The sequence below is a fragment of the Halichoeres trimaculatus genome, unplaced genomic scaffold (genome assembly GCF_033239565.1).
Source record: "Halichoeres trimaculatus isolate MK-OKI-2021-1 unplaced genomic scaffold, fHalTri1.1 fHalTri1_scaffold_14, whole genome shotgun sequence".
NCBI lineage: Eukaryota > Metazoa > Chordata > Actinopteri > Labriformes > Labridae > Halichoeres > Halichoeres trimaculatus.
Window position 1 is genome coordinate 12,420,553 of NW_027437192.1, and position 21,096 is coordinate 12,441,648.

The following is a 21,096-nucleotide window of genomic DNA, read 5'->3' on the forward strand; positions in this document are numbered from 1 at the left end:
TGATTCCATGACCGTGTTGTTATTTGAAACTATGACACAGGGTTGAAGGAAGATGCAAGACGCTTACTTTTTCTACAAACTGATATATTTTATGTATCTATTATCAAAAAATGAGAGAGATAAGGCACATTAAGACAGTTATGATCAATTTTTAACATTATTCTTCAATCACACACACTAAACGATACCTTAGGACCAGAGGCAACTCTAGTGTGTTTTGGGGCCATACACAAAAATTCACAAGAGCCCCTCAGACAAGTATCCATTAGCCTTGCATAATAAATAATCTGACCAACAAATAATGTGACGTTTGTTTCAGCAAGACCTACCGATACTTGCTGCTGCTGGAGCAGGAGGTAAGGGTGGGACCCCTTTGGCGGGTTCTGCGCAACACCGACACAGTCATTGCAAACTCTTCTCATTGTAAGTGCTCTGTAGTAATTCAAGGTTGATCAGCTCTCTGGGGCCCCCCTTAGGCTTAGGGCCCCAAGCACTTGCCTGCCCTGCCTACTACCATGCAGTACTTCTGTTTAGGACCAGGCACTTTTTGCATTTTGCAAAAGTTGAAATGCCATTCCACAGAAACTTGTGTGATTTAATGCCCAGAGTTTCACCAAGGGCAGATGGTGTTCACTGGGTGACCTGGTGTGTGTGCTGTCTTGTAGAAACAAAAATGAGAAAAAAAATATGGGTGAATATTGTCACTAGCTGGCCTATTTTTCAATATTCCAGTTTGTAAACGTTTATTTCTAATAGCTATGGGGTGTTTGTCAGTCACGTGAGCCAATATGGGTGAATATTGTCACTAGCTGGCCTATTTTTCAATATTCCAGTTTGTAAACGTTTATTTCTAATAGCTATGGGGTGTTTGTCAGTCACGTGAGCCAAGCCGTGTCTCTGATTGGACAATAAGACGATCCTAGCATCTAATGTTTAAATTATTGAGTTAGAAAAGAATCCTCCCCAAACCAACAGTGTTTGTCGATGGCGAACTTAGAGTTTTAGACTTACGCCGTTTTTTTAACCAGGCTGAACATATGTTTTCAAATGCTGTAAAAGTCTGGTTTTATGGCTTGGTGTGTACGTGGTTTCCGGTCTTTCTGTAGCAGGCCTCATGTAGATTCTTGATAAACAGCACTTCTGCATAGGCTTCCTTCTTCTAAACCAGATGTTGCTCCTTATGGAAGACATAAATGCAATTGCTACAACACAAAAGAAGTTAAAAGAGGTCAACTTTTGTATGACAGTTATCTCAACGAGGGATGGGTACCTTTCATATTTGAAACAATACAATACTGATGCCCAGTACCTGGCAGTTGGTATCAGTACTCAACGGTACCAATCTTCGTTACTTTTGTGTGTTTATGTGGTAAAAAATATCAAATTGTTCAATATTAAAATGTTTTTTTCCAATTTACCATATTTGTTCTTCACTATATAACCTTGGAATGTTGTGTTCATGTCCAACATGAAAAATCATCCACTCTTCCACTTCCTCACAGTCACAAGGGTGTGTTTAGCTGCCTAAACATGGCACCTTCTGTTACGTGAATGAGTACCCAGTAGTTTTGATACAATTTCGTCGGTACCTATAAAAGTACGTAATTCAGTACCCATCCCCAATCTCAACAGACACAGAAAAGTTGTGAAAGTAAGTAAAACAACTTTTTTGCTATTGTTGTTGTTGTTGTTGTTGTTTCCTTAAGCTATAGCAAATTAAGATTCAAAAGGGTCTAACCTTGTGATATGCTTTGTGATAATTATACTTCTATTGTATAAGATGACAATCAGTAAACATCATAGAAATTATTAAAGTTGAAGTAAAATAAGAAAACAATGTTTTACTTACTTTCACAGCCTTTCTGTATCTGTTGGTGTAACGATAGATTGTTATCCCGGATCGGGGAGCTCCAAGTTAAGGGCAGTAAAATTGTCATGTTGACTCCACTCACTTAAGGTGTATTTGGCAAATGATCAGATCTGCCAAGCAGCAAACTCGGTCCATAAGAAATGAAACAAAGCTGAAGTGCTAAAACACTCTGTTTGTTGAGTTTCCACTTGAGGGTTGAATTTAATTCTAACTCTGCAATGTAGAAGACATTAAGCTCACAAGTTTGTCCACTAAGTAGGACCTTGCTAACAGGCAGGCACCTTGTAGTTGTCAGTGAGGACACTCAAAGCCCGCCTCATTTCCACTATTTCTCCTGCTGACGATTTGCTTTAAACTTTGTATCAAAAAAAGATTAGTGACAGCAAGGAGGTACTACGTCTATTTATTAAACTGTGGTTACAACAGGCCCTTAAACAGGCCTCACAACCTGATCCCTTTGAGAGGCAGATCAGGTCCTCTGTGTGTGTGTGTGTGTGTGTGTGTGTGTGTGTGTGTGTGTGTGTGTGTGTGTGTGTGTGTGTGTGTGTGTGTGTGTGTGTGTGTGTGGCCAGCCTCAGTTTTCAGAAAAGAAGCTTGCACTGACAAGAGTATTGATAATACAGATTGCTTTGTTCTTTGTTCGAAAAAAAAAATATTACTGCGCTCGTATTAAAAAAAATGAAACAAAAGTTACAATCTAAACTGTCACTGTCTGCATCTCGCAGCCTCTCATAACTTTTCATATGCTTTGGAAAATGACAGATGAATGCCATGAATGCAATAGCATCCTGAGGCGGATGCAGCTTTATAAATCAAGCCAAAGCTCTCTGATCTACAGGATGATAGATCACAGTGTTTTCTGTAACAAAATACAGGAAGTTAGCGCACTGTTTCATTTCTTATCACAACAAGGAAAGAAGTCTGAGACTGCCAAAGAAGGATGTATTTGATTGGCTAAGTGATGCACTGCTATACATAATCACCCGCGGCGTTATCAAGATTAACAGTCCTATCATGCGAGGTGAACATCCTGTGACAGCACACCTTCCATCACAGTCAAGATGAAGATGTTGTGCTGAGGGTGGAGTATTCTCCACACAGTGTTCCCTGGTACTGAGTGGGTCATGTTCACATCTAGTAGATTAAACTGCCTCTCTGGGCCCATTGACTGCAGAAGAAATGAGGCATGCTCAGAGTGAAATGGGGTGTCACTGATGAGGGCACCCAGGTAGCCCTGTGCACTCAGTGAAAGGCCCCACATCCTCGAGCAGGAGTTACCTTAGGTCATTACTCATGTTTGTGTTATTTCTTTCACCCACTGACTCATCAGTTGGTCGTCATAGAGACGAGTATGGAACCTGAATACATTTCTTTATTAAACACAACATATAGAGCTGGACCTTGAGCTGAATATTATGATGCTTTACAGCTTCTGGCAACAGAGTCCAGCTCACCGTTGGCAGTAGCAGGTAAACAAATGCTTCACCACAGTTCACCTCAACTGGATACTAAGTAGTTTTCTTTAAGTGCTCTCATCTCTGTTAATGATAGCGGTGCAGATCGACGTGTGCAGCGGTGATCCCCAGATACTGGCTAATCATCCTCTTCCGCTGGATCACACAGACAGACTCCATAGAGTCTTTATAGCTTTCACAGAGGAAGAAAACATCCTGTCCTTACACACATTTTGATCAAACAGAGGAAAAGCTCTTGTTCGGCAATTTCTCTGTGATTAATATGTTTATTTCAAAGTTACACACAAGCAGTACAAATTAGATTATAGGAGTTACTTTGGTCCAATCAGATTGCTTGATTTAAATTAACTGTTTTAAATCAGTACATTGATAGATGCACTTTTTGATCAATATGACACAAGTGGGAGATCTGCTGTGATTCATTCATGAGCTGAGGATAATCAGAGTATGTATAAGTACAACTGTACAGCTTAGTGTTACAGCCCCAATGCCAAAACAGTTGTAACAGGCTGAAGATTTTGAAAGCAGAATTTAATTGTTTTTAAAAGATTTCAAGTCTACATTTAAATTAGGTACAGTACAGTAATAACGTATCATATATTGAAATTGAAAATTTGATGTGGGAAACATATTTCAAAAAAAGTTTTGACAGAAATGTGAGACAGTGAGAAAGTAGTTTCATATTTTAAAAAAAAACAACAAAAAAAAACAAAAAAACTGGGGGAATAGTTACATATGTTTGTTTACGGATAGTCGCATGACTAGATATGAATAAGGCATTTCAAAGAGGATGAGTCCCTCAGGAAATAGAGGGAGGCAGAGATTCACCACTTTGCAAGCAACAATTTTAAAATAACATTTTTTTTTTCAGTTTGAAATTAAAAAAAAAATCAGCATTTCGTAATCTACATCTACATTAAATCATCAAAATGGTAAAAGAAACCATAGAAATCTGTCCAGAAAGTATGCTGCAGTCACAAAACTGGATGGCTGCAATCTTCAGACCATCACTACATTAAAATCATGATTTGTAGTTGTTGATATGGTTGTGGAAGTCACCACATGAGCTAAGATTCACTTCCAAATTTTGGCATTCTTCTTGGAAATCTTGGAAGCCACTCCAAAGAAGAGAGGGTCACACACAGTTCAAAATACAGGTAAATGATACGGGGATGCACACATTTGGAAAGCTTCTTGTCCAACCAGGTGACATGTTTGGAAGTGACTATAGAACACAAAACAACCAATCAAATCTTTGCTTCAGAGTTTTTTCTTCTCCATAAGAAGATATTTGATTGAAGACTCCACACAGGTGTGGGAGTGTTTGACTCAGTTTTTATCTTTGTGATGGATTAGCAATCAATCTGTGGCTTTTACTGCCTTCCACCCACTGAATGCTGGGAAAGGCTCCAACCCCTTCTAATGACCCTCAACAGGACAAAGTGGGTATAGATAAAACATGGATCTATAATCCTCATTTGTGATCCCCGCCCCCTGCTGCCATTGCACAAAGCCTCCTCTGAGGTGTGTTGCAAGGATGTCAGAGATCTGGGAACATGATGTGCCCCACTTCTCACACACCCTTCAAACTGAAATCCAGTGCCTTTTAGAGAAATTACAACATCAGATTCCATTTCCACTGTGTGCTTGATGTACCATCTGCTTTATACTGAAGGCCTAAAAGTGTACAGCAACTACGCTTCTATCAGAGGCTGCATATTAACGGATTCTCTGCTTTGTCCCACATGCTTACATAACACCGTGCAGAATTGATTGAAAGATCTGAGATTACTATGCATCTGAGACAAATTGCTGAATGCAGTCAATACAAGATGATACCCTATCTGCTTGCAGGATTCCATGGGCGCACTATTTTCAGTGACACCAGTGGTGTGTCAAAATGAAGTTTGGCGATAATAATTGTCTTGACCAGTCGTGACTTTTCCCCCTCTCTTTCTCTCTTGCAGCTTCACGCCCTCGCACACTCAAAGCAAAGAGCGATGACACAAAGAAAGGTGCAAAGAGTGTTTCATGGCAGGCATCTTAAACTTTTTTTAGCACGACTGGCCTTTGGCAAAGTAAAGAAAGGAAGACGCCCAAGAATGCCAAGCATAAACTCGGCAAAGTTTAAGATAAGAGAAAAAAAGGAGACAAAGCAAATGCAAAGAGTCGAGCCCTCCTCCTGAGACAGAAAACAAAGCTGCCCTGCCTAGCAACAGCCTTCATTTTGGCTGTCTTTCATCTGGGCTTGGCCTTTTGACAATAGATGCGATTGAAGCAATCTTCACTGCTTGCATTTCTATTTGTCTGAAAGGTCATTCATTCAGAAGTTGATGCTATAGGGTGAAGGGTTAAGGTGCTCATCTGGGTATAAGCAGGCACTGATGAACGATCGAGGAGTTGTGTGCAAATGCTGGTATACATTAGGATGCTTTTATTGACATACATGTGGATGGAATTACATGGGTTTGCATGCTCTAAATCAAATATACACGCGTGACTTCTTATTGACACTGAGTGCCTGGATGACACTGCCTATAATTTCTTTGCGAATCCAAAAACTCTTATCCATTCCTGCCTCTCCACACTCCACTCCACAATGACCCCCATCAATTTTCATAATCATCTTTTTTACTCTCCTTTCTTATCTGCCTTTTATCTCTCCGTCTCTCAAATGCCGCAGTCTCATCTCCCTCTTATCTCCTCCTCGTCTCCACAGAAGATAGCCCCGATCCACGACTGCACTAAGCCGGCTCAAACTTCAGTCCAATTCTTCTACATGAATATTTCATTTACATTTTTTAAACCATCATCATCTTATGGGTGACAGGGTAGCTGTAAACACTGCTGATGGAAAGTAAGGAGGGGAAATTGGGCCGATCTGGGAAATTTTCAAACCAGAAAATGAGCTGTCCTTGAATCAAAGTTTGGAGCTAAAAGAGGATGTAATTAACAACTTGTTTGGGTTTGTGAACGGAAACGTACTCGGCTTTAAATCATACATCTGATAAGTATTTATTGCCTGAGTGTGTTGCTTATGCTTAAACACTCCCATAAATTACTTATGCAATTGGCATTGAAATAAGCTGCAGTACATAAACACTATAAATTCATAATTTTGAACTCATAATCTCATTTTGGATGCCAGTATTTCATTTACATTGCCGCATTATAAGAAAAAGCACTTTTGGTTTGTTGCAGTGTGACCTGAGAGTACCCTGATTCAACACAAAGGAATGCCTTGGGCTAAATTCAGATTAAGCCTCATTGTTTGCAAAAATGTCAAAGGAAATAAGATTATGTTTATTATTATTACTTTTACCTACTAACTTCAAAGCAAAGTTGTCTCCATCTATTACAACACACCAAAGCGGACCGTTGTACTATTGTTTCCCTCCTTCGAGAGTGAATCACAGCTCAGATAAATCAATAATACTTCCTGCCTCTGTCTTGTGGTTATATGGAACAGTGCAAGCAGAAATGAATGTACTCTATCAATCACAAAACCTGAGCATCTATTTGATATGTTGGAAAAAATAAACCAAATAAAGAAAGGTGTCTCACTCCAACACTAGCTTTCAAGGCTTCAGGGAGAAAGTTGTGAAAGTACATCCTGAGTTTAAGAGAATGATGAATGCTGTGTTCCTGTCGATGCTGGGGGACATAATAATGATGAGACGCATCAATCTTTATTACCACTCCAGCACCCAGTCCAGAACATCCAAGGGCAACAGAAATATTGCACACACAGAGAACATTTATCTTCACACACCTGCCTATAGCTTTAAGCTGAGAGGAAGTAGATTTCTTCTGTGTCTACACTGTTTGCACATTATCTTTTTGTTATAAAAAGACTAATTCTACCCTATAACTCCAGGCCAAGTAATAGGGATTTTATTTATAGTGGGCACGAGAATGACTCAATTTAATATATAACAGGGGATTATCCCTATTTCAATCAGACGCAGCCATAAATTACTGAGCCTCTATTGGTAGATTTGGGTGACAATCCAACAAGCATTGCTTTCTAATTTGCTGAAGGATATAAAGTCCCGCCCCCTCTTACCTGTCGATCTGTGAGAGGCCACTGTTGCTTTCGAACGCCCCGCCCACCAAAGTATGTCCCGCCCCTATTCACCGGCGTTCAATCGGCAGGCAATTTGACTGTTGCAGGCTCGGTATGTGGCGCATGAGTGTGCATTTCGGGATGTAACGGCCGTCTCTTGGAGTACCAACACTGAATTTGAGCATATATACATACCCAGGGAACTCACAAGAGAGAACACTTCCACTACAGGAGTTTACGAGAGTGCGGAGTGGAGGGAGATACGGGAGCGTGCCAGGAGGGACCGACACCGCACGCAGAAATGGCGGAGCACCACACAGCCAGCGACGGCAAGCAGCACAAAGCGTCCACCAACGCCGGGGGCTCGGTGCACGGGAACAGCAGACCCGGCACCGCGAGTGGAGGAGGGGGTAAAGGAGGCCTGTCTGGCGGACTGACACAGCCGGCTGGGTGGCAGTCTTTACTCTCATTTAGCATTCTTTTTCTGGCCTGCCTGGCGGGATTCAGCTCCAGACTTTTCGCCGTGATCCGGTTCGAGAGCATCATCCACGAGTTTGATCCATGGTAAGCTAGCTAAAGGCTGTCAGTGCAGGCTGAGTGCCTGGGAACAGTTGCTTTTAGTGGGAAGGGGTTTATTTTTTCAAAATTAAAAACACTGAACGCATACATTTTCATTCTTTATTTACTCATTTGAAGTCAGTGACTGTTGTGGGACAGCTTTATACTACTTCTGAACACGTTAGCTCATCATATTCACGAAAAACAGTTGTCGCACAATGTTCAGCTGCGGGATTTATCTCTGATGTTGTTGGGAGACACTCTCTTTGAATAAGAACACATCTCTGTGATGTTTCGTCTCCAAGTCCTTGACATTTAAATGAGGTTATCTCGGGTGACAAGCACCTTGATTGTCGGGTTTGACTACTTTCATATTGTGTAAATTTCGCTTTCCATAACAGTAAATATCAGCCTCAGTGAGCCGCACGAGGACGCTTCAGCTGCAGGTGCAACTTTGTTCGGATGAGGGGAGAGCGTGAGGAAGGGAGATGTGCGTGATTTCCCCGCGTGTCCCTTTATTCATTAAAAATCAGAGAGTGGTGGTAAAGTTGAGAAACGGTTGCTTCTGTGAGGATTATCTTCTGATTGACTCAGGCTGTGTGACTCCTGGGATGGATTCCGTCTGAGAGTTTTACATAACTTGCTGTTGATTTTTATACATTGTGAGTTGGAAGAGAGCCTACCAGCTGTTTCCAAGCTCATCACGGCAGCAGCCTGCTTTAACCCGGAAGCCAGCTGATCCGGTCTTGTCTGTCTGCCATCACAATGGAGGATTATTCAGCTTTGTAACAGTGTCACATGGGGCCCACAAGTGTCCGCCCGCCTGCCTGCCTGCCTCCTTGATGCACATGCACAGTCATTCCCTCGCTGCTCTCGTGCTCTCTCCGTGGAGACGGCACGACTGATGCATTCATTTATTAATTTTCAAGGACAGGTGCTCCATCTTGTTCAGGGTGACACTCGCCTCTTCAATTATGTTGATAACTTGATTGCATTTCATAGCCTACTAGGGCCAAGGCTTATGGCTTTCAGGGGTCCCACATGGTTCACAAAAACTTGATCCTGCTCGGAGACTGGAGCTTGCACCAAGGGCTGACCTTAGCCCTGCTAATGATGAGCAGCTTGTCTCCCCATCGTCACACACTTAGTGGACCCTTCATTCTTATCACTGCTTTCATGTGTTGTATTATGAGCGGTCAGGGGGGTCATATCTGTTGGTTTCTGTCTGCATTTTTTAGTGAAATTGGGGCAGTTATCAGTCACTATGAGGCAAAAAAAGCAGTTTTCATAGTCGCTGTGTTAAAAAAAGCACAGCTCTTTGGCCCCATGTTACACAAAAGAAGGCAAAGGCGGCCTTTGATATTCAAAAGTTTAAAACCCTTTGTAGCTGTGTGAGGTTTTCATCTGTTGAGCTCAAAAATATTCTCTCCGAGCATAAAAAATGCTTAAACATAATGGAACAGAACTTCTGTTACAGAAATGGTTCAATTTTGTTAAATATTGCCAAAAGTGATAATTTAGTGCACATTATAGAAAAGAGTCACTGAGAAATAGGGTTGCCATGACAAATTCAAATACACGAGTTACCAATAAACTCAAAGGGGACATATCATGCTGATCCCTGATTTAATACTTACATATAAAATAAAGTTGAAAACAAGACCTTACACCCCCTGAATTTTCAAAAATGAGATATTGTATTTTTTCTGATATCCTAGAACGAGATTTGATGCCTCTGAAAATAGGTCATTGCCAGTTGGCCGCGAGATTTTGACCGTCGTGACGACACGAGGATCCTTTCTTTTTATTGGAGTAATCTGATAAAGCAGCTCCTCCTCTGTGAAGTCAGTTAGTCACACAACCGCCACCAAGGGACACACCTACCAAGAGCAGAATATAAACGTCTAAACTATACATGTTTCAGTACCGGTTTGGCTCACCACACTGAAGCGTTCTGAGATGATTTGTGTCGAGGTGGATTTTCTTCCTCCTGAGCGGCAGAACCGTCTGGGTCTGACTCGGGGTCCAATATAAAAGGACGTACCCTACACTCTGCCATTTTATTAGTGCTATCAATGCCTTACGGTGAGTTTTGGAAAACAGCAAACTCGCTCGGTCTGCCCCTTTCAATGTGGCAATTTTGTAAATACTGCCATGCTGCAAAAACTGCCCCCTGGCTCTACCCCCTCCGCCCCTTTGATAGAACTGATAGAGCCTTATTTAGCTGTGTTTTTGTGTGAACGTAACGTGCTGAAAATTCTCTAAATAAAGCATGAATGCAGATGGATATCAGACTTTTTTGGTGGGAGTCCGTTTATTTGTGTTTTTGGTCAAGTAAAATATGGTCCCGCCTGAGTGCAGAGGAAACCGGCAGAGGAGCAGGGAGGGGGTCTTTGGTGCGAGCGCTCTGGGCTTCTGCTGCACAAAAACACTGCTGTAGGGGTAATTTCTGCCCTAAACCTTGTGATAGGACCCAACTTGTTCCATCCTGGAGTATCACTTTAAAGGGGCTGTGAGGAGTTTGAAAGTGATCTTGAAAAAGTCTCCCTTCTAGATAAATGCCCGATCATGATCTACACTTTAAAATGAGATTATCAGCACCAATGTAGGTTGTTTTGAAATGCCACTTAGCAGCTCCCCAATCTGGTCGAGCAAGACTGGATTGATTTCCGGCACGTCCAAGTCTATGACACCACACTGGCTGACGAAATTTAGAAGTAAGGAGAGAGATCTGTATTTTTCTCAGCTGAAAGCGATTTCTTGCATTAATTTTGTCGTGATGGTGGACACAGGAGCTTAACGGTCAGGCAGAAAAAGGGACTGAAGAGCAGAAGAAAGCTGAATGGGAGAGTGATAGAGCCCGAGCTAAAGGCTAAAAGGGCTGAACTGTTTGTGATAATGTTCATTCCAACCCACATGGAGCAGTTATTCTGCAGTGGTCTGATCAAACTTGAGAGTCTATCAGTAGAATGAAGAGTGAGGTTATGTTAGCTCTGCTTGGTAGATGACAGGCAGGACATGACCAGGATTCATTAACGTTACACATCATGGACACGTCTCACAGGATCATGCTGTCAGCGTTAACCTCGTTATGCTGAACAAAGAAAATTAGTGCCAAAACAAACACGCATAGTTTAAAGTCACATCTTTCCAGACCAGAAGGTGGCAAGGTAGACCAATTAAAAAAGATCATCCTCATGACATCTTTAACTACATATTAAAACAAAATCACCCCTCTTCTACTAATACTAGTTATTAGGCCTGTCACGATAATCAATAAATCGATTAACCGAACGATAAAGAAAAACGTCCTCTCTTTCGACCACAGAGGCTGAGTGAGAAGATGGCTCACTATGTCTATCTTTCCTAACATCGGGGTGCATAGGTTCTATAGCGGATTTATAGCGGAGTGAGCATCTGTCAAAAATGCGAAGATACGGTTCTTAAGCCGCCTGCCACAGTACCAGAGTGGGAATATTTTGTTTTTTATCAGAATGAACAAAGTGTGAGCTCATGAACACCAGCGAGCTGATATGTCGCATTTGTTTGATAATAGTGGCAACGAAGAAGAAGAAGGGGAGGTGCAGCGGAGCCTTGTTCTTTGAGAATCCGCTCTAACTGAGGCTTTTGGTCTGCAAAGTAAAAAGAAATAGATGCGCCAAATGATGGGCGCTCAAAGACGGCTACATTGCCAAAGAAATGCAGCCCTTCAATATGGTTGAAAGCCAGAAATGTTAAAAATGTTTGACAGACAGTACGGATTGACTGGGAAAAAGAACCTGTTACAAACAATTCAGGAATTGTATAAACTCCCTTTTATTTAGGCTATAGTTTTTATTGTTTTTTTTTTTTTTATTTGAGTTTAGTTTTTTCTTTAGAGACAGGGTCTATGTTTTATTGTTTTTGATAAGAATGAGTTATTTTTATTGACATGTATTTTTTTCTAAAAGAGAGTCCATTTCATTTTCATTCTATTTTTTTCACTTTCTTGTTTGTTAAATTTATTATATTTTTTGTTTGATTTATTTTATTTAAAAGATCCCGACCTTTTAATTACAGTTAAATACTCTTAAGAAATTAAAGTTTCTTGCTTTTGATATGGTGTACTCACTTTATTATCCCATTCATCATAATTACATCAATGAAAAAATAATATTGACAATAATATCGTTTATTGGCAATAATATTTTGGAAAATTATCGTCTAGCAAAATTTGTTATCGTGACAGGCCTACTATTTATGCTACAGGCCAAGGCAGCTTGTTGCAGCTCTAACCAGAGCTTTGCGTCATCATTTGACTCCTTTTCCAACATTCTTTGACCTGTTTTGATTCTCTTATCAGCACTAGGAACCATTACCCTATATTTATACAGTCATTAAAGCACAAAGGAATTCATCTGGTAGTATAGCTGCCATAACACCGTAGAGCTTTTGTATAGATTAACACATAAATGTGACCTCAGTGTGTGCTTGGCCAAGAATAATGAATGGTCCATTACTGAAGGAATTATCTCGCTCCTTGTCTTGACCTATGAGAAAGCGATCTACCCGTGTCACACTAAAAAGCTGTTTTTCTGTCATTATGCTGCAGTAGACTGAACAGTTTCTCACCTTTTCTGACGCTCAAAAGAGAAAGCGTGTATCTTACAACTGCAGACACACTGGATGCTGATTGAAAGTGACCGCCCCCCCCCCCAGACACACATGATTAGTGCTATTTTCCTTTGACTGCTTGGATGCTGCTATTGATTTGTTCCTCAGCGCAGAGCTTCAAATTATCTGCAGCTAACCATTACGTTAAACAAGCCGGCAATTTGAAGAATCAAGATTGGATTTACAAGCTCTGAAATGTCAGGCTTATTCTGCAATATGCAAACACCGCATGCTGAAATGATTTTGTCGGCGAGTTTCTGATATTACTCGCCTGTTATCTGTCTGAGCCCATTTTGACGCCCTAATATTTGTTGATTATTTCTTGGCGGCATTCAAGTGAGAGTTTTTTTCTTTCATTTTCCCCCATTCAGGAACATAATTAGTTTCTAGACGTGTGACCTGACTTTGGAATGAATCTCACATCTTTAAGCGACTTCACATTAATGCTCCATCCTCTTAATTGGCAATGAGTCACTGAGTGATTTCAGCGAAGAATCTCGCCGTGATTGCATCTCGGCTTTGTCTTTTTTCAGATGTAACGTATCGACCCCAGCGGTAAAACTTTGTCCCTTTTTGGGCAAGCAGTATTTGTCAGTCTTCATGCTGGTGCTGCTATTGAGCGTAAAGCTGTGAACAGGCGGCGAGGAAAAGAGGCTGATTCTGACCTGTTTCTTGAGCTGCATGACTGATTCAAAAGTTCAGTGCTTTACTTGTGCAGTTTGGAGGGGCACACAAGCCAGTGAGGGTCTGATAAGTTGGACTGACCTGTTGGAGGAATTTCTGCCATGTACACTTTGTACAATTGAAATACACAAATAAAAGATACGCACAAAAAGAACAACATCACAAACGAATGAGACTGATGAATAATAAATAACATCAGGAAAAATTAAAGGAATAAACAATAGCACTGTCAGTATAAGATCCAAGAATTAAGAATAACATCCTCCACATAAGCTTGGATAATAAAGAATAAAATCATCAGCATAAGATCGGAGAATAAAAAATAACATTATCAGCAGGGCTTGACATTGACTTCTTGTCTTGGTATCACTGGTGCTCCCAATTTAAAAGCACATATGTGCTGAGCATGTACTCGACAACGCCTATCACGCAAGCGCATATCACGCACCAGTGCATATCAAACACCAAAGACACACAGAACTTGACGGCAACAAGCATATCCTTTACCTCCTCACCTGAAGTTTCACACAGCTCTAAACTCTCCTTCGTTTCTGCATCCACCTATTCAGACTGCACCCACCCTTGCGTCCTGCCACCTCCCCCTCCTTGCAGAGCATACCACTCCCTCTACCTGCATTATTTGCTGCCTGTCATGTACCGCCCCCTGCTCGACATGGGGGGGTATATTTTATCCCCTGGTCGCACTTGTGCTCCATGTTTTATTTATTAGGATGATGAGTAGGGATGAGCAAGTACCAAAACCAGGTAAAGGAATGGGGCTGATGCCAGCCTGATCTAGTGTATTGAAGGCTGCCGGTGCCAGCTACCAATACTCAAGGCAAAAACATCTCACTCCCAGGAAATCCTCCTTGCCAGTAGTTGGCGCTACACTGCTGCAATCTGACCACCATGGCAAATCATCATGAGCGTCAGGTCCTGTTCAGACAATATAAATAAACGTATCTTATACTCAGCCATTTTTTTAGAAATACCAGTCTGTTAAAAACGACCTGTCATTGTTGATTGACATTTTTTGTATCAAAAGTATCAGTAGTTTCGGTCTTTGTCAGGTGACGTCACATCCGCAAACGCCGCAGTGCATCTTAATGCCCCGATCAATATTGCTAATTGTTGACAATTTTTCAAAATATCTTTCCCTGGCATCTTTCGTCAGCTTATCTCGATATGGTTTCCGCTTGTTTGGCTTTTGATTTTTAAGTTTTAACATTGTATAAAATCGTAGAGCTCTTCACTGCCTCTCCGTTTACCTCTATTGTTTACATCTGTTTACCCACCAAAATGGCAGGAGGGGCTTGTAGATGATGTCACTGACAAGGACCGATTGGTACTTGGTGTCAGTGAGTGCTCAAAAGGGAGAAGTTGTACTAGTATTGGTCTGAAAAAAAGTGGTATCGCCTAGAGTGATGGGTACCAAATTAGGTACTTTTATTGGTACCGAACGAATAACCGAGTACCGATTCACTTACAACCAAAAGGTACCATGTTTAGGTACCTAAATGTATCCTTGCGACTGTGAGGAAGTGGAAGAGTAGGAGATTTTCCATCCTGGACATAACCGCAGCATTGCAAGGTTATATATTGAAGCATAAATATGTTAAGTTGAATTTTTTTAATATATTTTATTAAACAAATTGATATTTTTTACCACTTAAACACAAAATAAGTACTGAAAGTTGGTACCGTCAAGTACCGGTACCGATTGCCAGGTACCAGGCATCGGTACCGTATCGTTTCAAATGTGAAAGGTACCCATCCCTAATCGCCTAGTGATGAGTGTAACAGAGGTTTAATGCAGTATTACAAGAATTGCTCAAACTTCAGTAAAATCGTTTAAGTCGCATACAGATCCTCAGCTTCTGGTTTCTGAAGAAGTGAGCCTCACAGCCTAAGTTGCGGACCGACCAGGAGCAGTAAAATACCAAATGCTCTTTCATGAGTTTGAGTTGAGTTTTAGCCAGTGCCAGTCTCTGGGCTGCAAAGTTTATGCCCCATGCAGCGACAAAGTGAACCAGGCATGTAAAGAGATCGTGATGAGAGTGTCCTTGTCTTTTGGCATCCACAGATTTGCCCTGCCAAGAGCAGTAACATGGCGAAGGGATGAAGGAAACAAAAGCTCACCATCTCCAAGCCCTCAGTCCAAATAAAAACCACAGGTCTCATCAGTTTACACTGGCGACTGCGTTGAACAGTGTGAGCTCACTTTTCACCACAACACTTAAAAATCACTCAGAGTGTGCCAGACGCATGACGTGTTCCTGCTCCTTGGCTTGACGTTTATACAAATTTCCTGTCCGGTTTGTTGAGTCAGAGGACAGAAAATGTAACTCAACTGAAAGCTGTAAGCTGAGGCACATACATGTGAGTGTGGAGCTTTCCTTGGAAGCAGTCAAGTGTGTTTCCACCTTGGTTATGTCAGGATATACAGCCTGTTCTGGCAGCACTGCGAAGGTAGCAGAAGCGTCTCTGTCAGGCATATAATGAGCAGGATACTCAGGGATGGCAGCACTAACTCAGCCTCTGCTGTTTTGTTTGACTAGACAAGAGCTTTGTTCAAGGTCTAAGTGGATAGTCATTGTGTTGCACATTAAATGTTAGATTTCCATTTTTTGTCGCCAGATATATCACTGCAAAACTCGTATCAGTAATCATTACAATCATTTATCTCATAGAAAAACCCCAAAACTGCAGCACACTGTTTAATTTTCTGACTTTTAAAGTTTGGATTAGTTTTGCTACTTCCCATGAAAGCAAAGATGTACAGATCTAATTTTATTCTCCCCTGAAGTTCAAAAATCTCAGCTCAGCTTATCTTCTGATACCCAGTTCTGATACTCAAGCTGCCTTTGCACATATTCAGTACAAAGCTCAGACCAGAAGCTCAGAGGCTCAGACTTCTTCTTTCTCTGGAGACCAGAATCTCACAAAACTTCAACATGAACTAAATGCCACTCATTTATAACATGTAATACCACATCCATCAGTGTTGCCTGGCTGGTCAGTGAACAGAAAACATTTCAAGCCTACATCCTGTATCAACACGAAGCTAGTCGCTGTGACGACTACGGCTACAGCGTTCCCACCTGTAATTAACTTAATAGATGAGCTATGGGAAATTCACCCTCTGCACATTGGGTGCAAAAAAAGTAAACAAGCTACAGGCCCAAAACCACATCTTTAACCGGGCTGTGCACATGAGGATTTTAATAAGGGACCAATTTTGGGGGGCTTTTGTAGCCACCTCGCTGCATTTTTTGATTTCACGCAAAGGACTAATTTCCCAGCTCCAGTGGTTGCTGCTTTGTTCCAAGAGGCATTTACATTTTTAAGCCACTAAGTTTATTAAAGGATTCAAGTTTTCTGTAATCTGACATCTGGGATAAAGTCAGATTTAGCAGATTCTGATGTCAAGAAGGAGGTAGCCTAATGGACATCAAAGGTAATCTCCAACTGAGTTCTCTTAGATGCACCAGATCCTGGCATTAGGTATTCCTACAGACTCAAAAAGCTTGATCGAATATCAACGACAGTGGATGGATCCGTTGGGCGGATTCACAGGGCTCATCTATTCAAGTCAAGTTAAGAAAATCTGAAGTTGCCAAAACATAATTCTCTATCTTATCCTCAAATTGAGAAATAGAGACTGGCATTGGACAGGGATGGGTCATGTTTTTCAAATCATCTTGTAGTCAGTACTTTATTACAAAAAATGATTTATACAAATATCCTCCAATGATATCTGCAGATAGACTGGAAACCATACACACACCAAGCCAAAAAGACAGACTTACAGCACTACTGCTTGGTTCAGGAACAGACTGGTGACATCACAGAGAATAAATCCATATATCATGCAATCTATGGTTGTAATACAGTACTCCTGCCAGATGGTGGCTGCAGCACGTGTTAAAGCTGTTTGGGAACTGTGTTGGATAATAGAAAGAGAAGAATGGTGGATGGATAAAATATTCAAGAAAGAAGAAACTGTTTGTAGCAGTTGCTGGAAAAATAATAGAGTGCAATTAGATTGAGATTATGAGAATATGCAAAGGCTTAAGTGTCCATGCCTAGTATTGGATCTGTATTGGTATTGGCAGATACCAAAGCCAAGGTATCAGTATCAGGTAGGGGTGTAACCCTACACAAAAATCACGGTTCGGTACGTACCTTGGTTTTAGGGTCACGGTTCGGTATATTTTCGGTACAGTATGGAACAACGCAAAACCATTTGCTTGTTTAGCACGTTTATTAAACCAAAAACTTGCCATTATACAGCGAGGGGGGAGGCTCTTCAAGCTCCGGTTGGTCGTTAGCAGCAGCCATGATGCACAATTCAGACACAAGCTCCTGTGGCTACGGAAGCTCTTTGATATTCATCTTCTGACTGGCTCACCGTGAGACGTCACGTCCACATGATATGCACATGATCGCAAAGCACAAATCACATACCACTTTCCTCATGAATATTAAAACGCCTTCCCTGCTCAGCCAATCATAGACGGGTACTCGCATAATATAAAGAGCCATGTGCAGCGGCTAACGTAAACTTACTGTACTCATTCGAATACAGCACTGTACCGAACCGAACGGCCTTATGGAGCGGTTCGGCACGGATACATGTACTGTTACACCCCTAGTATCAGGAGTTAAAATCATGGATTGTGCATATGGATGGGAACCAAATTAGGTACTTTTATAGGTACTGATCGCATTTTGTCTGTAGTACCCAGTACTGATTCATGTAAAATCAAAGGGTACCATGAACACATTTTCTTGTGACTGTCAGGGATTGGAAGGTTTGGTGATCTTCCATCCTTGATCATGCACCCCTAATTCTAACTTTTCTTTTCTGTATCTGTGAGTGTTTTTTAGATTTGTTGTTTCATTTTACATCTTAGTGTGTAAACGCCACAGCCTTCCGAGCTTTGCGTGCCCATGGCGTGTTAAAAAGTGAACGTGTACTACTGCAGTGTCTGAACAGTGATTCACACCAGATATTACCATGTGCCAGATTTGATAGTCACTGCCCAATCTCACTTCTACACAGACAACAGAAAGATTCAAAGTGGATTTTTTGGCGAATACTGAGTGAGTCAGCGTATTTAGGCGAGTGTCTTCACTTGAATCCACACTGGAGTAGCTCTTTACAAAAACAATCTTCCTTGTTATTCTCCTGATTCGACTGACTATATGTGATTGGTTCTTTAAAAAAAGTCTGTTTTTTTTTCTGCAGAAAAAATCGATGCCTGCTGATTGTTACATCCTGAGGGTTTTTTTAGGTAAGTTAGAAGGTTGTGTTGAGGTTAAGGTAGTAAGGGACCGTGGTTATGTAGTATTTGTGCCATCTGCCGCTGTTGTGTTTGTTTGCCATCTGTGAGCAGACTCAACTCTGCACTGCTGCCAGGTTAAAAGAAGATTTTCAGCCCAAGAGCCATTGGAGAAGTGCCTAACATGCTCTAAAACTATCAGAACACATCAGCTTATTTCGGCTCTTTCTTTCAGCACATCCTGCCTGCGTGCTGCTTTATTTCAACCTGCTTGAGTTTTTCTCTGGAAGCACACATCAGAAACAGTAAATAACACCTCTCTCTGTGCCATCTACATCCTTCGTTTTTGAACGGTAAACCTGCAGAAAAACTGGCAACTTCAACACAATCAGACCTCGTTTGGAGCTGGTGACATCATACGAAACACAACGAAGGCATCCTGTGAAATCCACCTGCATTTGATTATTCATCCCAAAAATAGAGAAGTGTGATTTAACACCAGAAATGTCTGTAGTCTCCGCAGATGCCTAGTACAACCCTGTGCTATCTCAAACAACACTTTGATATCAGTTAACACCTCAGAAAGCGTTCCTGACCCTCTTTGATAAAACGCTCCTCGCTGCAGAAAAAAGAAACCTCCTCACCAGTGATGTTACCACCTCAGCTTTTTCCAGAAGACAGCAGAAATTAGTGCAGTTAACAGCTTCTGTGTGTGTTCTCTCTTCCGCCTCTCCTCTCTTCTCTCTGCTGCTGTCTCTTCCACACACAGGAAAAAAACATGACGCCTGTCTTAAAGTAGATAAGGCCTTCCCAGGAGCGCCTGCTGGCATACTGTTGTGGGAAAATGGAGAATAATTCATGATTGATCTTCCTACCACACTCTTGGCTGCAGCTGTGATCCTGGCCTAAAACCCCCGACTGACTGTCCAAATGCTTATGAAATATTCAGCACGGAGACTTTTTCCTGTTACCTGCAGCAGGAACTTTTATTGATTGCTCATCCTTTGTCATAAATGCCCGGTTTCCTAGCCTTACATTATTTCTTCACTAATAGATTAAGAGTTACCAAGGCAACATATTAGCTTTTTCCCATCATACCTCAGCGCAGAAGGTAATGACTGTTTTGGCTGCTGCTCTTTTGTCTCTGCTCCAGCGTCTTTTCAGGCCAGGTCTCCTTGCACAGAAGACCCACACTAACACACTCCGTTTTTATTCTCCTTCACTCTTTTTTTTTTATTTACTGCTCGGTCAGGAGACCTCATGTCAAGCCCCTGATGATTAAGTGCTATTCCCTCAGGCTGGGCCTCCCAGCGGACTTGCGGCAGGCAGCAGACAGGCAGGCAGGCATGGAAGAGGCGTCTGCAGCAGGAGGTGTGCTGCTTGTGTGTTTGTGGGACAGAGAGCGACAGATCTGTTTCAGGACACCAGGGGCATGCGTGGATGAGCCAAGGGCGAGGACACCGATGGCGTATATTTAAAAGCAGACTTTTGACTCTCCTGCATCACATGATCACCCCTTCCTGTCTTCACACTCTCCTCTTGGCTGTAGATAATAAAAATGTGTATTAAGCTGTTTTTAGGCTGTTACCAAAGGGCAAAACACTGTGCAAGGTAAGAAGCCCTTCTTGACTCATTCACACTCAATAGAGGAAGCTGATGCCCCAGTTTTAAGCCCACTATTTGCCTGTCAGCCAAATTGCTCGGGCATTTCTGACACTGTTTGCAAGATTGCAACCTAACAAGAGGTGCTTGTCAGCAAGCCGCAGGCCACACGAGTCACCGATGCCGTGATGGAAGATAATGGCACAGAGAGGTAGCCCAATTTGTTAGCATGATGAATTGCCTCTGCTGAGCATTCAGAGCAATATTTATCTTCATTGGCTCACTCCATTCGAGGCACAGCATGCATAGAGCCACTTTAAGTGTTTGTTTGATTTTACATTTAATTACACGCTGAGGGTAGAGGTCCAGAATAACCTGCTGCCACGGCACAGTGTAGCCACGGCTATTGTTCATAGCAAATTACCTTGAGCCGCTCCTCCGCCCCACCTCTCTGAACCGCAGTCCCCTCGCTCGTCTTGGCAGGCGCTTGCTAATGAGATTTTAAGAGCATTGTCCTCTGACAGATTGAGCACTGTGTGTTACAACTCTGTGCTTTTTATGGAAGGTAAGGACTGCAAACTTGTCCGACTGTAACTTTTAAGATGTGGCAGCAAAGCAGTGCAAGCAACTGCACATTATCAAGCTTGAAGAGGGCTGTGCAATATTTTAAAAAAAGTAAAAATACTTTCTTTCTACAATTTGTCTGAACTTAGCACCAAGTGTGAGGCAGTTTGTGTTTGGTGGATTATGGGATGAGCAGCAAAGCCGAGTATTTAGGTTGCACTCATAAAAAATTTGCCAAATCTTATCTGCCAGTGCCACACAGCTTATTCTGCTCTTGCTGTTGACCAAGTTTATATTGTAGGGATGCACTGATCCAACTTTTGTAGTTCCAATACTGAT

At 41.8% G+C, this 21,096-nt stretch overlaps 1 protein-coding gene across 1 annotated transcript in view; it reads left to right on the forward strand.

Annotated features, from left to right (window-relative positions):
* Positions 1-7,475: 7,475 nt before the first annotated feature.
* LOC141802920 (dolichyl-diphosphooligosaccharide--protein glycosyltransferase subunit STT3B) overlaps positions 7,476-21,096 on the forward strand; it is a 131,959-nt gene continuing 118,338 nt past the window's right edge. The window contains exon 1 of the mRNA XM_074686733.1: positions 7,476-7,975. Coding sequence (XP_074542834.1) covers positions 7,713-7,975 — 263 coding nt within the window. The 5' untranslated portion in view covers positions 7,476-7,712. The remainder of the gene's footprint in view (positions 7,976-21,096) is intronic.